Genomic DNA, 22,092 nt, shown 5'->3' with positions numbered 1-22,092 from the left:
CGGTTACGTTTTGCGCGTTTGTGACGCCCTCTACGGGTGGAATTGGAAATGCTTCTGGGGATTCGTTGAGTAAGCCACCCGCAACCTGTGGCAGAAATTCAGTGTTGACTCGACGTTTTGTTTGTGATTTATGGCTATTGTTTGCAAAACGGGCCCCTCCCGCTAACTTTGGAAGCCCGTTACGAACGAACGGTATGGACTATCAAAATATCCCTTGACTATGTTCATTGCATGGGTTCAGAGATCATGTGTACCCATTTTCGTGACATTTGAAGAAAATATGTAGGAAAAGGAGCAAAAAGTGTGTTTTGGAGAAAATTCAAAATGGCGGAAAATCTATCCTGACGCAAATGGGCGGGGCCTATTTGGGGAGATGCGTATTGACCCAAGGAATCCAGGGAAAAAAGAATTTTAATTTTTCGACCTACGGTTCAAGAGTTACAAGGCAAGTAGGCCGTTATAGCGCCACCATGAGGCAGAGTGGAAATGCTTTTGGGGATTCGTTGAGTATGCCACCCGCGACCCTTGGTTAAAATTCAGTGTTGACTCGACAATTTGTTTGTGCTTTACGGCTATTGTTTGCGAAACAGTCCCATCCTGCTAATAACTTTGGAAGCCCGTTACGAACGAACGGTACAGACTATCGACATATCCCTTGAGTATATTCATTGCATGGGTTCATAGATCATGTATACCGCTTTTTGCGACATTTGAAGAAAATATGTAGGAAAAGGAGCAAAAAGTGTGTTTTGGAGAAAATTCAAGATGGCGGAAAATCTAGCCTGGCGCAAATGGGCGTGGCCTATATCGGGAGATGCGTCTCGACCCACGGAATCCAGGGAAAAAATAATTTTAATTTTCCGACCTACGGTTCAAGAGTTACAGGCCGAAACGTAAAGTGGACTGTTATAGCGCCACCATGAGGCCAACTGACAAAGTTATTTTTTATTTAATCCTTGATATCATTATAAATCTCCTCTCAGAGTTTTGTAACTGTAGCCCCTATGGTTTGCGAGAAAAAAAATATTGAATGTGAGTTTTTGCGATTCCCATTATAAGTCAATGGGAAAAATTAATTCACTAATAAATTAATATCAATTAAACGATTTGTGAAAGTGAAAAAAGGGCTTCACAGTTGTGTCAGGTGTGTTCATATGCTAATGGTGATGCGATTTCAGATCAATTGCTCCAGCCACTGAGGAGAAACGCTGTGACAGACAGACAGACAGACACTCAGACACTCAGACACTCAGACAGACATTCGCTAAATTATATGTTAGATAACTACAAATGCAAAATGTAACAAAATGGTCACTTTAACAAGGTATTATAATTATATTATAGGTATATATAATTATATATTATATGTACTTCTTAAAATAAATATATCATGCCTGTTGCTAAGGTATGGCAACACCAGTCATGTTGCCATACCTTAGCTTTTTCTGAACTGACGCTACTGTGTGTGAACAAACCAGAAGAGAGAGACGGGTAGTCAGGATCGTGTAGGCTACAGTGATTCTGTAAACTCCATAACTCTATGGTAAACTCACGTCTCAAAACGCAGTGATTGAGTGCTGATACAGGTTTTAGTTACAAGACTTGACAGAAAAGGTTATAAAATCGCCGACGGGGCTCATCGCGCGTCGCGGTTGAAAAAGTAAAATAGTTTCATTTTCGATTTTAGTCCACACGGCCCGCGCTCCGCTCGTAATCCGTATGAATAAAAAAAGAAACAGCCACAACACAAGGTATGTATTAACATACTTGTGTCGTGGATTACAGAGAAAGTTTACTCTGTTCCGTACTCCCCTACGACGCTGCTGCTGCTGCAGACCTGCACAGCAGGGCAGCAGCCACTCGGACAGTCACGAGTGACGTACACTGTATGTGGCTTCCAAACTGTGGTATACGGCCCAGAGCAGAGCGGCATGGAGCGCATGCGGTCCTCGCTTCTCCCCTGTTTTAAAACTCGCTTGTTTTCAATAAAAAAATATACTATTTTTTGTCTTTTTTGACCGCGGTAAGGACCATGACACCGCGGTAGGCCTCGGTTTACCGCGGTACGGCGGTACGGCGGTTACCGCCCCCAACCCTATGCGTGATGTGATATTATCGGTTATAGCCTTGTTGATTTTACGATGATTCGCTAGCTTAGCCACATGCTAACGCTAGAGTTGCCGTGACTTCTTCCTACAGAAGGAGGAGGCTGAGACAAGTCACAAAAAGTCTGGTCTCTCAACTTAAGAACGGACTAACTGAGCTCGAGTTACAAGTGAAAAGGATCGACCTTTTATTTGACGATGATGGCTAGCTAGATTGCAAAAAGTCAGCCAGGAGAATCCACTAAATGAATCATTTGTGACTGTGATTTACAACTGTTTCCCAAACACTGGGTCGGGACCCATGTGTGGGTCGTGGACACATTTTTATGGGTCCCTTCATTTTTGGTTTCCTACATTTCGTTTTTAATTATTTCAAAACATTTTCAAAAAACTTTCCCTCCCCAAAAAAGCTAAACATTTCATGATTTAAAAAAAAAAAAAGTAAATTACTTTTTTAATTTCATGAATAAATAATACAAAATGATATAAGAAATGAGCTTAGAAAACAAATAGGCCTATTTAAGAAGTAGTTAAAATAGCCGATCTACAAGCTCACAGTGCACATTGTCACTGCCTATGCCTGTTTATTAAAGACAAGTCCCTAAATATTAAGATATTCCTATAACTACCGGTATATCTGTAGGCTATATTATTGTAGATTTAATTTTCTTTATTATATCTAGAACAATTGGTGGTAGGCAACAAGTCCAATTTTGCTGCATACCGGTATGTATGATATGTATGAGTAAGTCACTGTTTAACCGAGTTAGAAACGTGCAAATTCAGTAAAAAAAGGTCCAAAATTTCGAGCGCGGCGCACATTTTATCCCCATAAAAATGTGTCACCTTTTTCACCTTGGGGCTGTTTGCATGTCTGCAGGTGGCTGTTCATTATGAGGACTCTGTAAAAGTGCTCTACAAGAGTTATAATTTATGGCTAAATCGGCACCATAAATGTGTCCGCTTCTATCTGCGCCCCCAAGTGGTCAACATCCGGTATTACCGGTTCGGTCCGGTTTTTAATTAATTACCGAACCGGTTTTAAAAAAATCAAACCGTCATATGACTAGTATGTAGGTAGCTTCAGTCTACAGTACACTACCACAGTGTCATGGTGTGTATGTAGGTAGCTTCAGTCTACAGTACACTACCACAGTGTCATGGTGTGTATGTTAGGTAGCTTCAGTCTACAGTACACTACCACAGTGTCATGGTGTGTATGTTAGGTAGCTTCAGTCTACAGTACACTACCACAGTGTCATGGTGTGTATGTAGGTAGCTTCAGTCTACAGTACACTACCACAGTGCCCTGGTGTGTATGTTAGGTAGCTTCAGTCTACAGTACACTACCACAGTGTCATGGTGTGTATGTTAGGTAGCTTCAGTCTACACTACACTACCACAGTGTCATGGTGTGTATGTTAGGTAGCTTCAGTCTACAGTACACTACCACAGTGTCATGGTGTGTATGTTAGGTAGCTTCAGTCTACAGTACACTACCACAGTGTCATGGTGTGTATGTAGGTAGCTTCAGTCTACAGTACACTACCACAGTGCCCTGGTGTGTATGTTAGGTAGCTTCAGTCTACAGTACACTACCACAGTGTCATGGTGTGTATGTAGGTAGCTTCAGTCTACAGTACACTACCACAGTGCCCTGGTGTGTATATTAGGTAGCTTCAGTCTACAGTACACTACCACAGTGTCATGGTGTGTATGTTGGGTAGCTTCAGTCTACAGTACACTACCACAGTGCCATGGTGTGTATGTTAGGTAGCTTCAGTCTACACTACACTACCACAGTGTCATGGTGTGTATGTTAGGTAGCTTCAGTCTACAGTACACTACCACAGTGTCATGGTGTGTATGTAGGTAGCTTCAGTCTACAGTACACTACCACAGTGTCATGGTGTGTATGTAGGTAGCTTCAGTCTACAGTACACTACCACAGTGTCGTGGTGTGTATGTTAGTTAGCTTCAGTCTGCAGTACACTACCACAGTGTCATGGTGTGTATGTAGGTAGCTTCAGTCTACAGTACACTACCACAGTGTCATGGTGTGTATGTAGGTAGCTTCAGTCTACACTACACTACCACAGTGTCATGGTGTGTATGTTAGGTAGCTTCAGTCTACAGTACACTACCACAGTGTCATGGTGTGTATGTTAGGTAGCTTCAGTCTACAGTACACTACCACAGTGTCATGGTGTGTATGTTAGGTAGCTTCAGTCTACAGTACACTACCACAGTGTCATGGTGTGTATGTTAGGTAGCTTCAGTCTACAGTACACTACCACAGTGTCATGGTGTGTATGTTAGGTAGCTTCAGTCTACACTACACTACCACAGTACCATGGTGTGTATGTAGGTAGCTTCAGTCTACAGTACACTACCACAGTGTCATGGTGTGTATGTTAGGTAGCTTCAGTCTACAGTACACTACCACAGTGTCATGGTGTGTATGTTAGGTAGCTTCAGTCTACAGTACACTACCACAGTGTCATGGTGTGTATGTTAGGTAGCTTCAGTCTACAGTACACTACCACAGTGTCATGGTGTGTATGTTAGGTAGCTTCAGTCTACAGTACACTACCACAGTGTCATGGTGTGTATGTTAGGTAGCTTCAGTCTACAGTACACTACCACAGTGTCATGGTGTGTATGTTAGGTAGCTTCAGTCTACACTACACTACCACAGTGTCATGGTGTGTATGTAGGTAGCTTCAGTCTACAGTACACTACCACAGTGTCATGGTGTGTATGTAGGTAGCTTCAGTCTACACTACACTACCACAGTGTCATGGTGTGTATGTTAGGTAGCTTCAGTCTACAGTACACTACCACAGTGTCATGGTGTGTATGTTAGGTAGCTTCAGTCTACAGTACACTACCACAGTGTCATGGTGTGTATGTTAGGTAGCTTCAGTCTACAGTACACTACCACAGTGTCATGGTGTGTATGTTAGGTAGCTTCAGTCTACAGTACACTACCACAGTGTCATGGTGTGTATGTTAGGTAGCTTCAGTCTACAGTACACTACCACAGTACCATGGTGTGTATGTAGGTAGCTTCAGTCTACAGTACACTACCACAGTGTCATGGTGTGTATGTTAGGTAGCTTCAGTCTACACTACACTACCACAGTGTCATGGTGTGTATGTAGGTAGCTTCAGTCTACAGTACACTACCACAGTGTCATGGTGTGTATGTTAGGTAGCTTCAGTCTACAGTACACTACCACAGTGTCATGGTGTGTATGTTAGGTAGCTTCAGTCTACAGTACACTACCACAGTGTCATGGTGTGTATGTTAGGTAGCTTCAGTCTACAGTACACTACCACAGTGTCATGGTGTGTATGTTAGGTAGCTTCAGTCTACAGTACACTACCACAGTGTCATGGTGTGTATGTAGGTAGCTTCAGTCTACAGTACACTACCATAGTGTCATGGTGTGTATGTAGGTAGCTTCAGTCTACAGTACACTACCACAGTGTCATGGTGTGTATGTTAGGTAGCTTCAGTCTACAGTACACTACCACAGTGTCATGGTGTGTATGTTAGGTAGCTTCAGTCTACAGTACACTACCACAGTGTCATGGTGTGTATGTTAGGTAGCTTCAGTCTACAGTACACTACCACAGTGTCATGGTGTGTATGTTAGGTAGCTTCAGTCTACAGTACACTACCACAGTGTCATGGTGTGTATGTTAGGTAGCTTCAGTCTACAGTACACTACCACAGTGTCATGGTGTGTATGTTAGGTAGCTTCAGTCTACAGTACACTACCACAGTGTCATGGTGTGTATGTTAGGTAGCTTCAGTCTACACTACACTACCACAGTGTCATGGTGTGTATGTTGGGTAGCTTCAGTCTACAGTACACTACCACAGTGTCATGGTGTGTATGTAGGTAGCTTCAGTCTACACTACACTACCACAGTGTCATGGTGTGTATGTTGGGTAGCTTCAGTCTACACTACACTACCACAGTGTCATGGTGTGTATGTTGGGTAGCTTCAGTCTACAGTACACTACCACAGTGTCATGGTGTGTATGTAGGTAGCTTCAGTCTACACTACACTACCACAGTGTCATGGTGTGTATGTTAGGTAGCTTCAGTCTACAGTACACTACCACAGTGTCATGGTGTGTATGTTAGGTAGCTTCAGTCTACACTACACTACCACAGTGTCATGGTGTGTATGTTAGGTAGCTTCAGTCTACACTACACTACCACAGTGTCATGGTGTGTATGTTAGGTAGCTTCAGTCTACACTACACTACCACAGTGTCATGGTGTGTATGTTAGGTAGCTTCAGTCTACACTACACTACCACAGTGTCATGGTGTGTATGTTAGGTAGCTTCAGTCTACACTACCACAGTGTCATGGTGTGTATGTAGGTAGCTTCAGTCTACACTACACTACCACAGTGTCATGGTGTGTATGTTAGGTAGCTTCAGTCTACAGTACACTACCACAGTGTCATGGTGTGTATGTTAGGTAGCTTCAGTCTACAGTACACTACCACAGTGTCATGGTGTGTATGTTAGGTAGCTTCAGTCTACACTACACTACCACAGTGTCATGGTGTGTATGTTAGGTAGCTTCAGTCTACAGTACACTACCACAGTGTCATGGTGTGTATGTTGGGTAGCTTCAGTCTACAGTACACTACCACAGTGTCATGTTGTGTATGTTAGGTAGCTTCAGTCTACAGTACACTACCACAGTGTCATGGTGTGTATGTTAGGTAGCTTCAGTCTACACTACACTACCACAGTGTCATGGTGTGTATGTTAGGTAGCTTCAGTCTACAGTACACTACCACAGTGTCATGGTGTGTATGTTAGGTAGCTTCTGTCTACAGTACACTACCACAGTGTCATGGTGTGTATGTTAGGTAGCTTCAGTCTACAGTACACTACCACAGTGTCATGGTGTGTATGTAGGTAGCTTCAGTCTACAGTACACTACCACAGTGCCATGGTGTGTATGTACTATGTAGGTAGCTTCAGTCTACAGTACACTACCACAGTGCCATGGTGTGTATGTACTATGTAGGTAGCTTCAGTCTACAGTACACTACCACAGTGCCATGGTGTGTATGTTTGACGTGTTTTGCTGGGCCAGAGTGGTTGTCAACCTTTTTGAAATATAAGAACCTCCCCTGTTTGATATGAACCCATTTAGGCCTAGAATTATTGACTGCTTTAACCAGTGAACCATAGCAGATATATAAGCTCACCGAGTGCCGCGCTGCGAGCTTGTAGATCTGCTATTTTTGAAAAAGTCATGAAAGTGTGTGCAAATCTTTGAATATATGTATTTTTAGAGCGAACGTTTGTAACTCAGATTTTGCTTCTGGGTGGTCCTTGGAACTATAATATTTTGAGATATGAATATTTTTTTACAGGGGTCTTTCACATGAAAAAGTTTGAGAACCACTGACATAGCAGTCTCTCAAGAACAGACTAACTGAGCCCCAGTTCAAGTGAAAAGGACCTTTTCTTTGACGATGGCTGGCCAGATTGCTGACATAGAAACATATGGTTTTTCAAAAGAAGAGAAGGATTCAAAAGACACTTATAGAAAATTCAAATTTTCACGATTTTTCAAAAATAGCAGATCTACAAGCTTGCAGCGGCACTCACTGCCGCGCTGTGAGCTTGTATATCTGCTGTTTTTCAATAGTTAAAGCAGTCAATAATCCTAGGCCTAAATGGGTTAAGGCCCTTTCCCACTGGACGCGATAACGTCCTAAACATCGTTTTCAATTGAAGTGGATTACAGCGTCCACGCCACAACGATAATCTGTCATTATTGATGTGAACTCCGACATATCGTTATCGTGTCTGTTAGGAATGGCGCTTTAGTCTACAGACCCCCATTTGATACCTTTTCATCTTTGTCCCTTTGACCCTTTCGAGGCTGTGACCCCCCTCAAATAATCATATTTGAACTGGGGACCCCCCCCCCCACACACACCCTGATACACACTTGGAATTGTAGGAGATGAGACATTACATTTAGTTTGACTGAAGAATATTTTCACAATATTTTTAATTTGATGTCTTAAAAGTCCTAACTGTCATCTGGGGACCTCCCCGGGGGTCCCGACCCACAGGTTGAGAACCACTGATCTATGGGACCTACACTACACCGTAAAAGTCTTCATTTAACTCTGATGGTGTACAAATGGAACCAAATGGAGGGTCCATTTGGTTTTGAGTTACAGACCTGCAAGGTTCCAAAAATGTCAAAAGCACCTGTCATTGCTCATTCATTCATCCCGTCATGCAAACATGTTGTTTATTTGATGTTATTTTTACAATTTGGTTGACCTCTTCTGTTTTGACTGTCATTAAATTGAAACACTGTCACTGGCAAAAGATATTAGATTTCACCTTGGGAAAGTCTTATGACAGACCTGCCAACCTGTACGCATTTTGCGTACTAAGCACGCATTTTTAGTCTCTGTACGCAGGTACGCAAACTCCTCTAACGGCTACGTATTTTCGGGGGATGGTAACACATTCTGCATGAGTGTTGTGCATGGTGTTGTGGCTCAAAGTGAGGCGAACATTTTTGCTCTGTCCCGTGTAGTTCCTCCCAGGCACCACATGAATGGTGTGCGAATGGGGTGCATGGCGCTGGGGAGCACTAGAACGGAAGCGATGCTCGTTTTGTCGACAGAAGAAGAATTTAACCGATTGGCGGACGGAGTCTGTTTGTTTTGGTCATAGAGTTATAAGAAGGTGGTTTTGGTTTAGTTTCAGCATGCACGCATCTCACAGCGACGCCAACGAGTTATCGTTCGGAAACATAACAGCGATATTAATCAGATTAATGTATAAAGATGATACGGAGAATGGCCGTGGTGTCGTGCGAGTCGATGCACAGCGACTGTTCGCCCCTTAGTGCTGCCAACGAGTCTAACAGGTAGGCTAATAATAAACTTTTAAAACCCTCCTCTGAGGTGAATTCACATGTCATAGCAGGCACGATGGTGAGAATTGGTGAAATCTTGTACTATGCCTAACCTAATCCTATTTGGCGACGCTGGTGAAACGAAACAACGAGCGCGGCTTATACTTCGTCATACAACGGTGTTGCAGCGAGCAACCAGTTGGAAAATGTCAAAACGTGTGACCCAGTTCTTAGTACAATGAACTGAAGCATACATTGGCCATGATTGGATAAAATACTGGGCTGCCTGTTCCACTTTAACTCGAGTATGAATGAATGAATTAGGCCTATGTGTATTGTCAAAAACATTAACAGTGAACAAATTATTTATCACCTGTGAATATATGAAGACATTAATGGTCTATCAACAATGCGTAGCCTGCAGCCTATATGAATGAATATACAGACTAGGCTGTATGTGATCTATACACAATGTAGGCCTATATATCAATTAATGGTGCAATAGAAACCTACATGAGTTGAATACTTTCAACTTCATGCAAATCATGCACAGAAATGTGGATTTATTTAGGCTGCTCAATTAACAAAGACACATGAAAAGCTATTTGCAATTTGAATAACATGATTATATTGATGTATGTTCATTCATAAAGTCACTGGTGATAGACTGTTTTGCTAGTCTATTGTTAACTAACTCTGAGCAAGTGCAGAGTTAGTATATTTTATTAAACATGTGTCAACAATATTGCAAATGCAACATTACTGTATTGCCTGGTAATACTAGCCTACTTTTTCTTAAATGATGCAAAATTCCTCCTAAAAGCGTACAGGCAGGCGACACGGCTCTGGAATGTGTTCAAGAATGTGCATGCATCCTGCCTCGCTGCGCACATTAACACCAGATAGATTTGTGTTACATAGTTGTTATTTTTTATTCTTTTGTGCTGTGCTGTATGGCTGCAGCGTGCAGAGCATACACCATACCCCTTTTTTGCAAAGAGACTTCACGTCGTCGTCATTAGACACACACACACACACACACACACACACACACACTTGCAGAGAGGCGACCGAGTATTTCCCGGTGAATCTGTGCGCAAAGGTGGGGGCCGATGGGCAAGGAGGGTTGCGAGCTTATGAGAAACAACTAAAATAAGACCTTAAAACCTGGCGAAAACAGTTGCGTGCATTAGCGGAGGATGACGATAAAGGAAATCATTTAATGGAAAACATTAAATTAACTTCTGAAAAGCATACACGGCCTTAAAACATGGCAAAAACAGTTGCGTGCATTAGCGCAAGATTAGATGATAAAGGAAAACATTAAATTAACTTCTGAAAAGGCTTCACCCACCTCGAGTCTATAGCCTACTAAAAACTAGTGAACCGCGATCTTGCCACACGTGAATAATTGTGGTTGTAAACAATAACACAGACAATATAAATCCTTGTTGTGGGAAGAAAGGATATCATCATGGCCCCAAATAACTTTTAAATATCTTGCAATTTGCGACGAGTCTCTTACTAAATCGGCAAGATTACATTACATAACATAATACATAAAAGCTAAGCTATATAACCTCTCCATCATCAGCAATAGTCAGTGGTTCGTGTCCCCCACACTCCCAAGCCCCCACCTTTGCGCACAGATTCACCGGGAAATACTCGGTCGCTGCAGAGAGAGGGAGAGCTATATTATTAGCCGACATGCTAACAGTGCCGCTATGTGTCCGATGGGACGCGATGCCAGATGAGAACCACAACAAAAAGTTTTCATCATCTTCACCTCCCAGCGAGTCAACAGTTTGCAAATGCGGATCCTACATGCTGCCTGCATTAACATTGGATATGTTTCTTTAGCCTACTTGAACGGGGCAATAGTGTTCCGTTTCTCTCTCTCGCTCTCTCTCTCTCTCCCCCCCAGTCCCTCCCGTACGAACGTTGTGCAGTGCAGGCTTGCTGGCGTGTGAGCTTGATGAAAACCGCTAATCTACAGGCTCACATTATGCAAAAAAAAGACGTGCATCCGGACGCGATGAGCGCTCAACTGCCTGCAACTAATTCAAAATCGCGCAATGCAACCCGTAAAGCGACATGCCTCATTGTGCGAACATGAAGTGACTGTTATGGAGAAACTAGTCTTTAGCTGTGAGTTTTCTCAATCCCCCAAAACAGGCACAGGAGTAGCGCTAGGTAGAGAGGCGCGTGTGTGTCTTTGTTTTCAAAGAGTCAGAACAAACTCCTGGGCTGGTGATCAACACTGCTTTTCCGACGTTTCCTCCCAACAGCGACACATATCCACACGTTACTGAGCTGCATGTGTGTCCAGCCTGCTTGCAAGTGTTTGTGTGTTAAGATAAACACATCTCCAACTCCGACCGTCTAACTTTGCTCAGCGTTGCCATGCTTTGTTTGTGAGAGAAACAAGCAATCAGGTCTATGCAAATAAAATGTATGTTTTTGTAGTGGAGTAAAGGTACAATATTTGGATCCGAAATTGTGGTGGAGTAGAAGGAATCAAAATACTGAAAACTGGAAATAGACAAGTAAAGTACAAATACCTTGAAAATAATTAAGACACTTCTCTTTACTTCTTTAGGCCAAAAATGATAAATGTTCTCTTATTATTTTGAGGGCAAAAATAAGAATTAATATTAAAAATTAAGTGAATTAATTACTGGAATTAATTAATTAATTATCAAAAAAAATCGGCGCCCGTGCTTCACGCGGGCGCGAGATCCCCCCCTGGTCAAGACTTTTTCCTGCAGGAAACCCTGATGAGTACTCAAAAAGAATTCCCAGGGTTGGCAGGTCTGTTATGATCGGATGAGGAGAAAGATCGAAAATCCTCCTTTTCAATTGAATTGTTACTGGCAGTGGCTGCTGTGCCTTTTTTATTGTTCTTAACCGCTTGCGTGGTTGTGATTACAGATTGAACTGAACATGACGCAAATTGTTATGTGGGTCTTGTAAAAAAAAAGAAATGCAAGCGGACATAGATAATTGAACCCATGGTGTTGGTGTTTCCCCCTCCCACAGAATGTGGATGTTGACAAGGAGCGGGAGATGGAGCGTCAGGCTCGCGTGGAGGCCAGCCTCAGGGAGAGGGAGCGGGAGGTGCAGAAGGCTCGGTCGGAGCAAACCAAGGAGATCGACCGGGAGCGGGAGCAGCACAAGAGAGAGGAGGCCATTCAGCATTTTAGAGCGCTCATGTCCGACATGGTGAGGAGTCCGGTCCGTCTGTGTCCGTCTCGTTTCTCTGCTCATACCTGTTGTGTGTTGCTTAGGGTTGGGATGTTTGTGGTTCCTTAACGGTTTCCTTTATCGATTCAACCATTTTGGCTCGGGGCACCCCTAAATTATTATATTCCTAATTGCACCCTTATATTTATATGTTTTAGCGATTATGTTGCGAAGAAAGCAAGATAATAGCCATTTTGGTTAGAACTGACTGAAAATAACTTTGTACTTCAAGTTTAAAATGATACTAAATATATTTTTTAGTGTCCAAATAAATGTCAAATTTTATCAAATCATCTCGCTGCACCCCTGGACTGCCGTCGCGGCACCCCAGGGTGCCCTGTCACCCACTTTGAAAACCCCTGCTATAGGGCACTGGTCGGCAACCTTTTTCACATGAAGTGCCATGTGTTCATTATCTTAGTCAGTGCAATATTATCATTTAGTTTAATTATGACACCGCTTCAAAATGTCATATTTCCAATTGATTTTGACAGGCTATGAATGACAACCTTTATTTGTTTTCTCCTTGAGAAATACATTGTTTTACATTAGGATGTAGGCCTAATGATCATTAGACTCAAGCAATAACCCACTTATCTCCCAGACTCTTCTGCCAGTGATCACCCGCAGGTGCCAATGTTGGCACCTGCGCCTAAGGTTGCCAAATGTTCCATTTGTACACTCTTCAGAGTTATGGTGGTCCTTGAAATTAACCCATTTAGGCCTAGAATTATTGAATGCTTTAACCAGTGAAAAATAGCAAATATACAAGCTCACAGCGCTGCGAGCTTGTAGATCTGCTATTTTTGAAAAAGTCGTGAAAATGTGTGCAAATCTTTGAATATATGTATTTTCAAAGCGAACGTTTGTAACTCAAATTTTGCTTCTGGGTGGTCCTTGGAACTAAATATTTTGAGATGGGGGTCCGTGGCCAAATACATATCATTTTGGGGGTCCTTCACATGAAAAGGTTTGAGAACCACTGACATAGTAGTCTCTCAAGAACAGACTAACTGAGCTCCAGTTAAGTGAAAAGGACCTTTTCTTTGACGATGGCTGGCCAGATTGCTGACATAGAAACATAGGTTTTTCAAAACACCTTAGAAGGATTCAAAAGACACTTATAGAATCTGGTCAAAATTCAATTTTTCACGATTTTTCAAAAATGGCAGATCTACAAGCTTGCAGCGCGGTACTTGGTGCCGCGCTGTGAGCTTGTATATCTGCTATTTTTCAATAGTTAAAGCATAAAATAATGATACACAATAAGGTGTACCCGTTCTAAGTGGGTTAAGAAGGTATTGTAATATAGCAGACGTGAAGCGTGATAAAGCCATTCTATGTAGTGATGCACCGATAAGGAAATTCTTGGCCGATACCGATACCGATGTTAAAAATAACAATTTAGCCGATAGCCCATATCGATACCGATGTTTGTTTATTTTGTTTTAAGTGTTATAATTTCCCCCTTTTGTGCAAGGGAAACAAATACATCTTCATTATAAGAAATAACTTTTCAGAAATACAGTTTGGTATGCTGCAAATAACCAACACACCAACATAACCAGCGCAAAATGTGTGCTTATCAACAACAGATAAATATCGGCCACTGCCATCGGTTAATGTTAGCTTTATTTGCTGATACCGATATTGACCGATATGGCAAATATCGGCCAATGCAGATGGTGTGGCCGATACATCGGTGCATCCCTAATTCTATGTGTCTTCCCACATAGTTTTCGCACATGGTGTTCACGCTGTGCTATTGTGTCCCGGTGTAATGTGTTAGGTGCGTTCCTCGGACGCGACGTGGTCGGACACGCGCCGCAACCTGCGCAAGGACCACCGCTGGGAGTCTGCGTCGCTGCTGGAGAGAGAGGAGAAGGAGAAGCTGTTCAACGAACACGTAGAGGCACTGGCCAAGAAGAAGAAGGAACACTTCAGACAGCTCCTGGACGAGACCAGCATGGTGAGACATAGAATACAAACATGGAACCCAAAAAGGTGACCATCAGTCTCATTGATCATTTCATGGTTTGTTGATCGTATGCCTGCAACAGTTAACCCCTAAGTTCTGTTCCGATTCACTTCACCTTGGTTCTGTTCGCGGGTCATTTTGACCCGGGGGATAATTGGTTTAAAAAAACAATACTGATATGAATTTTAACTTAACAAATCATCATCATACATTGACTTTGTCTCAATTCCAACAATTCATATGATATATATATATATATATATATGGTAAATGTTTGCATTTATGCTTTGCTGTCACATTAAACACTGAAAGAGCTAGGTGTTTTTACTGATAGCTGAAATTCATGTAAAATAAGAGCTGAACACACATTAATGTCACATAATTATGATTGTACACTTGTACATATACACAATAATTTCATAAAATAATTGATTAATAATCAATGCTGATTTGGGGTGTGTCATGTTTTTGAAATGGTGACGCTCACAAAACGCTGTAGAGCGACGTGAGCTTGTAGTTGTGCAACAAAGTATAAGACAATGCTGTATTTATAACCCCTTCCCCAATGGAAACAAGACCGCAAGGACTTTCTTGGTTTCATCCTTTTAGACCAAGTGTTTGACTACTGTTTTTACATATCCGTCTAATAAAATATTCAAGTAATAATCTATTCGTTTATATGTTGTAAAAACACTTCTCGATTAATCGATTAATTGAAAAATTAAATTTTATTCCGATGGAATAAGTAGATAACATAACATCATTGATCGTTTAATGGTGGCTTGTTTGCAGATCACGCTGACCACCACATGGAAAGAGGTGAAGAAGATCATCAAGGAGGATCCTCGCTGCATCAAGTTCTCATCCAGTGACCGGGTAGGTATTCAACCAACGTGTTCTCACCTTGAAGAGAGACCAGACCACAGACTCCATACGTTCATAGTTGTCACCACACCACCATATTATGTGTCTGTTTTTCACTTGGTCAAGTTTCAAAATGTATTATTCGTGAACTAGCGTTAGGGATGTATATTTTCGGGCTATTTTTCATTTAGATATGATAGTAGGCAGGACACAGCATAGAGGGGGACAGACACACAACATGGCTTTCTAGTCTAGGATAGAACTGTGTACATTCATTGTGATGTGGCTGACTCACTATCCAGGTTAGCAACCAGCTTGAATCATGTAACTCTGATGTCTCGTGACACTTTATAGACCGGGTCAAAACCATACACACCAATAGAATCCAAAATGTCCAGGATGGAACAAATTGTAGCACATTGTCTTTTTTATATTTCGGCAATTGGAGCACAAACACCGCCAGTCACCTGTAGGCTCGAGTTGCTTGCTTGACCAAGTCAGCCACTACCTCTTTTTTTTTTTTTTTTTTTTGATCTTGTGTCTTCTGCTGTGTGCTCTGGCTATAATGCAAGTACCGTGGAGTTGTTGTACTCTTGTCATAATGTTGCAAAATGTGAAATCATGATGTCCTCTGTGCAGATGGTCTGGGAAACCATTTTAGCCGTTCAAAATGCCTCTCTTCCTCGATCGCTACGATGGCTGACTGAGTTTAGGTGACCCCCTGCCCCCCGTTTGAGATGAAGAGTAGAAATCAAATGCGGCCTTGCCAATCTCAGTTTGTAGTTCCTTCCACTGACCTCAAAATACATCACTGAAGGAGGCAAGTAAGCTTGTAAATTATGTATTTGTACTGCAATACACAGAAGACATCTAAGTATAGTAGGCATTACTGACGAGTCTGCTCACTATGACAAATAACTGGAGAAGATGATTGACTGGAGCAGTCTCAACAAACTTAAGCCCTGATTTTGTTTTGATGCTACAGAAGGCAGGGATGGGACGATACTCGTTAAATCGTTTATCGTGATAAAAAAACACGCACAATAATCGTATCGTGGAGATTCAACCCATTTAGGCCTAGAAATGATTGAATGCTTTAACCAGTGAAAAATAGCAGATATACAAGCTCACAGCGCGGCACCGAGTGCCACGCTGCGAGCTTGTAGATCTGCTATTTTTGAAAAAGTCGTGAAAATGTGTGCAAATCTTATGTATTTTCAAAGCGAACGTTTGTAACTAAAATTTTGCTTCTGGGTGGTCCCTGGAACAAAATATTTTGAGATGGGGGGGGGTCCGTGGCCAAATAAATATCATTTTGGGGGTCCTTCACATGAAAAGGTTTGAGAACCACTGACATAGTAGTCTCTCAAGAACAGACTAACTGAGCTCCAGTGAAGTGAAAAGGACCTTTTCTTTGACGATGGCTGGCCAGATTGCTGACATAGAAACATAGGTTTTTCAAAAAAAACCTTAGAAGGATTCAAAAGACACTTATAGAATCGGGTCAAAATTCTAATTTTCACGATTTTTCAAAAATAGATCTACAAGCTCGCAGCGCGGCACTCGGTGCCGCTGCTTGTAGATCTGCTATTTTTCAATAGTTAAAGCATAAAATATTGCGTCATAATGTGTTCAGGCCTAAATGGGTTAAATGTATCATAAAATTATCCTCACTGGGATCACCTTGTATTTGCCGAGCTGCATATCCGGTACCATTTAAACCCTATATAACTGGTCAAATGGACCTGGAAATAACGTACTCGATAAGTACGTTTATAGATCTGCTATTTTTTGGCGAATGTTCCACCCCAGGATAATGGATGTTGGGGATATTTTGATTATCGCGATAATATCGTAAATCTCACATTTCTTTGGTCCCAATAATGGTGACATGAAATGTTCGTATGGTCCCATCCCTAGCAGAAGGTGTTGAGTCTCTCTGACCCGTAGGAGGCATTTAACACATGTGGTTTTCTGTCCGTTTAGAAGAGACAGCGGGAGTTTGAAGACTACATTAAAGACAAGTACATCACAGCCAAAGCTGACTTCAGAACCCTGCTCAAGGAGACCAAGTTCATCACTTACAGGTTTGTACCGTACACACAATTCAATTTCACATTTATATTTGTGCTACGATCAGTATTGGTTGTAGATCTGCTATTTTTGGCTAAAGTTCTCCGAATATGGACGCTAGGGTTCAAGTGGTTAATATAAAAAAGGAGGGAAAAAAAGTTTCTATCACTCAAAGATTTGGAGGACCCCCTGTAGTAACTCTGGGGACCCCCTAGGTGTCCCGGACCCCCTGTTGAAGACCCCTGGCTTAGAGTGTTGTGAAATGCTTCCGTATTTATATAAAGGAGGGGGCCATGACCCCTGAGAAACTCCCAGGCAATGAAGTGTACAGCTTTTTCAGTGGTTAGAGTGGCCGGATTGAGAACTGCAGTTTAAGCAAGACTCTGAACCTAATCGTCCCGATGTGCTGGTTTGTAATATATCAACTGCTCAGAGTGCCTGCGCAGTGCTGTGGTGGCCGAGCCGCTGATTGTAACCCGACACAGAAGTGTTGGCCTCAGCTATAGCCTAGCGTACTGGTGTTGTGCACAGTAAATGGCAGATCTGCAAGTTCACAGAAGCGATTTTCTTTCCTCTTACACCGACTTTTATCCCTGTCTAGCACCAGGGTAGACCAATGCACGGTTTCACATATCACATGTATTGGGACTTGAAAATCTGAAAATCATTTTCAGTCCAGGAACTTTTTTCTTTTTTGGTATGTTTTTTTTTTGTGGCTTTCATCCCTGTGTGTGAATGGGTGACTGTAATGCACTGTAATCTACTGTATGTAAAGTGCTTTGGAATAAAGCACTATATAAATGTACCATTTACCATTTAAATGCCTTTTTGGAAGTCAAGTTGAATTTCTCGTGTTTTTGAAAAGTGACGTTTTGCCTCCGTTGTCTCCCCCGCAGGTCAAGGAAGCTGATCCAGGAGTCGGAGCAGCACCTCAAGGACGTGGAGAAGGTCCTGCAGAACGACAAGCGCTACCTGGTCCTGGAGTGTGTCCCCGAGGAGCGCCGGAAGCTCATCATGTTTTATATCGAAGACCTGGACCGCCGCGGCCCGCCGCCTCCCCCCACCGCCTCCGAGCCCACCCGACGCTCCACTAAGTGACCAGCTCACTCCTGACCTGACCTTATAGCGGCTGGCGCCATGATCCTCCTCCTCCTCCGTAATGCTTCGGCCAAAAGCATGACCCCCATTCCCCCGACCTGCCACCTCCCAAACCACCATGACCCCCCCACCCATGTATAGGCCACAACCCCGGCCTTCCAGAGAGCAGTGTTATTGGGGGAGGGGGAGTTAACTTAGAGACGTACCAGAGAGATGCACTGTTTTTAGTCTCTGTGTTGAACGTCACATTGTAGCCCTTACGTCTATGACGGACCTGAAGGTTATCGTCACACTACTTCGAGGTGACCTTCCTTCCTTCCAGCCCCCCTCCCTCCCCTCTGACTGACCCGATTGGAGAAGAGAGGGGGGGGATTTAATAATGATGATGAGGCTGTCGACTCGCAGCCCAATGAGGTGTATTATAGCTGATGATGATGTAAATGACATGAAATGTGTGTGTGCGCGGGTGTGCGTGCGTGTGTGTGGCGTCCTTTAGGCCTTACTGCTCCACTGTGCCCAGTCATCCTTTCAAGCGGCTCAGTGTGAATGTTTGTTTGCTGTCCAATCATGGGGTTTTACTCTGATGTTGCAGCCAGGTTTCTCTGTTGAATAAAAAAAATAAAGGCGACTAACACTGTTTTTTATAACCCTTCGTCCTGGCGTGTTTCATTTGTTTTCATTCTACAGCGGTGGTTTTCAACTGGGATGGGACGATAAGCCATATCGTTTATCATGATAAAAAAAAAAACTCACAATAATCGTATTGTGGAGATTTAACTTATCGTGATATCGTCCTCCGTCATCCACTGGGATCAATTCACCTTTTATTTGCTGAGCTGCGTATCCGGTACCACTTAAGTTTAACCCTAATTGGTAAAAGGTACTTATAATATACATTCTTGATACAGTCTTTTTTCACTCTTTATCAAATGCCTCTGCCAAGAAATAGCCGATCTACAAGCTCAAAACACGTAGGATAAGAGATTGTATCCACAATTCCATGCTGTATTGATGTTGGCACCAGAGGAGAGATAACGGGCAAACCTTGATCAAAAGAACAAACTATTCTACATCCTCTAATAGTGTAGTAAATTAAGTAGATGCTGTTAACAATAATGTAACAAGAGATCTATAAGTGTCCATTTGGTTACCAACTCCATTTAGCTGGGGATCAATGAGAATGAGAACCCACTGTACAGCATTCTGTTGTGACTTTAATCCACCACAAGGTGGCGTCAGAGATACACGACTGCATGTCTACGAGTGAGACTTCAGATCTATAATGGCTTTAAGACATTATATATTCTTTTAATATGATTTTATTTTATATGGACATTGCAATGTGATTGTATTTTACATGGACATAGTATATTAACCACATTAACCCCAGAGTCCCTATTCTATAAATATGTAATAGGCTACTTTCCACCAATGGTGGAGAGTCAACCAAGTGTATAGGGTATTTGTGACACAAACTTTGTGTGGTAAATCTGGTAATCAACATTACTGTAAATGTGTCATTTCCAGGTAGTTGCGTCTGAGTTGAAATGACAATTAAACATAAGGGTTACTCAAAGTTCAACACATTGTATAAAAGATTTAAGAAGGGTTCATTTGTCACTCATGTGGTACAAACATCTAAATGTTGGTATACATGTTTTTAATTCCACCTGAAGATAAACCCATGATGATATGAACTGCACAACTGGGTTACCTGATTGATTGATTGATTGATTGATTGATTGATTGCTTGATTGATTGAATAGCCTGCTTAATAACAATTTGCAAATAGGTTAAATGAAAGTACAGGAAAGTACAGATCAATACATGGTCTGCTAAGAGGATTTTAAACCCAAGAAAGTCCTTTGAAGGCCTACAATGCATCTAAAAGGTAATGTAATATAACGAGGTAAAATGTTAATAAAGTTGTCAATATGTACACATCGGAGAAGAGAACAAGTTGCTACTATTTTAACTTCCCTGCAGTTCATGACCAGTGCAAAGTTATGCACATTGCAACTTTGCAAGTGCTTTATTTATAGCCTATTTGTTTTATAAAGGTGCAATCAATACGACAGAGCATTGACAGATGAGATGAAACAAAGTTGGGCAAGTTATGAGAGAATGAGGGGTTTCTGAAGTGAGTGGCTGTAAAGCAGGTGTTGCCGTCTGAACAGTGGTGTAAAGTAGCCTACATTTACTACTTTACTTGAGTATTTCCAAATTATAATACTTTTACTTCTACTCCACTACATTCTGAGGCAAATATTATACTCTTAATACCCTACTACAATTATTTGAAAACTTTAGTTACTACTAACTTGTTACTTTGTAGATTTTGATTATAATGTTCGAAAACGTACATTAACGACTTGAACATTTCGGCCATGTGAAAATAGCAGATCTACAAGCTCACAGTGCGTCGCGATGCAACTGTGAGCTTGTAGATCCGCGACTTGTGATTGGTTTAAACGGGGCCGTTGCTGGTCGTTGATTGGTCAGTGTCAACTTGGCCGGTTCAAAGTTCAAACGCTAGCTAGTGGTGATGACGTCACAGACAGCACCATACGAAATTGTTGATTTTTTTAAAAAGAAATTGATGTCGTAGTCTAATTATAAATGTTGTTTTAATTTTGAATTGAGTGAAAACATGAATAATTGAACTAAAGCAGTGTGTATGATAATGATAATTACAAACAAATTAAATAACGATAACGTTTTGTGACTGTAAGTTCCGGGACTTTCCCAGAAGTTCTTTCTCTCGCCGCTAGGGAGAGCGAGGGGCGGAGCCTCCATGGTAACGCCGTCCTGATTGGTCAACTCAACCCGTCAGCCCCAGCGATTGGCCACTAGGCTTTGAACGGTGTCGCGCGCTGATTAAATGCCAACGGAGAAGGTGGAGTCGTTGCAGAGCAGGAGAGACAAGCAGAGAGAGCAGTTCATCTTCAGTTACCAAGAGAGAGAACGAGCATCGAAGCGAGCGTCAGAGAGAGAGAGAGAGAGAGAGAGAGAGAGAGAGAGAGAGAGAGAGAGAGAGAGAGAGAGAGAGTCAACTGCCAACCCAACTAACTAAACAGTTTGTTTTTAGCAAACTAACCGAAGTTAGTTGTTACTTTTTACCAACCGAACCGACCAGCATGGGTCAGTGCGTTTGCAAACCCCGTCGTCGTGGACCAGCTGTCACTGGACCGTTGACCAGAGACGGACCCCCTCAACCCAGCGACCCTCGACCGTCGACCAGAGACACCGCTCAGCCTCAACCCTCCGATCAGGTAATATTCATATTCTATGTCGGTAAAGATGCACATTTTAGACTTGAGAGACGACACGTTTGGAGCTTGTTGTGCCACAAGGGCCGTCACGATTATGACATTGTGTTTTTGTCGTTGACAGTTACATTGCTGTTTGGCTTGTAGGCTTTGAAGTTGTTGCACATGGCACATATGACACATAACCTAAATATACAAAGAAATGACAGACATTTGACAACTTTACGCTTAAAAAAGAACGCTGATCATGGAAATAGCCGATCTACAAGTGCACTTATGTCAAATAATTGCGATTTTTAGACTATTATGTAATAATTGTGACCGGCCTACACAGAAGTTTAAAAATTGAATAAGCCGTTGTGTTGTGGACTTCTCCGTTCCAAACAGACAGACGAGCCTCAGAATCAGATGCACTCTGCTTTATTATTGTTTTGTTCTGCTTTATTTGTACCGTTGGGATATAATTCATGTTGCTAGTTGTTTTGATTTGAAAATATACAGACAGTCGAGTCCATCCGTGTGTATGGCAGG

The 22,092-nt window shown here is 42.2% G+C and overlaps 1 protein-coding gene across 3 annotated transcripts in view; it reads left to right on the top strand.

The window, feature by feature from the left end:
• tcerg1b (transcription elongation regulator 1b (CA150)) overlaps positions 1 to 18,910 on the top strand; it is a 46,481-nt gene extending 27,571 nt beyond the window's left edge. For 2 of the 3 annotated variants that reach the window (XM_080748922.1, XM_080748921.1), the window contains 5 exons: positions 12,076 to 12,258; positions 14,069 to 14,248; positions 15,050 to 15,133; positions 17,108 to 17,208; positions 18,091 to 18,910. In XM_080748922.1, the coding sequence (XP_080605048.1) occupies positions 12,076 to 12,258; positions 14,069 to 14,248; positions 15,050 to 15,133; positions 17,108 to 17,208; positions 18,091 to 18,292 (750 nt within the window). In that variant the 3' untranslated portion in view covers positions 18,293 to 18,910. Of the gene's footprint in view, positions 1 to 12,075; positions 12,259 to 14,068; positions 14,284 to 15,049; positions 15,134 to 17,107; positions 17,209 to 18,090 lie in introns of those variants that run through there. The other variant, XR_013963052.1, reaches the window with a different exon arrangement.
• The last annotated feature ends 3,182 nt before the right edge of the window (positions 18,911 to 22,092 follow it).

This window comes from Nannobrachium achirus (assembly GCF_963921795.1).
Source record: "Nannobrachium achirus genome assembly, chromosome: 19".
NCBI lineage: Eukaryota > Metazoa > Chordata > Actinopteri > Myctophiformes > Myctophidae > Nannobrachium > Nannobrachium achirus.
This window is presented reverse-complemented; position numbering and strand designations above follow the sequence as displayed.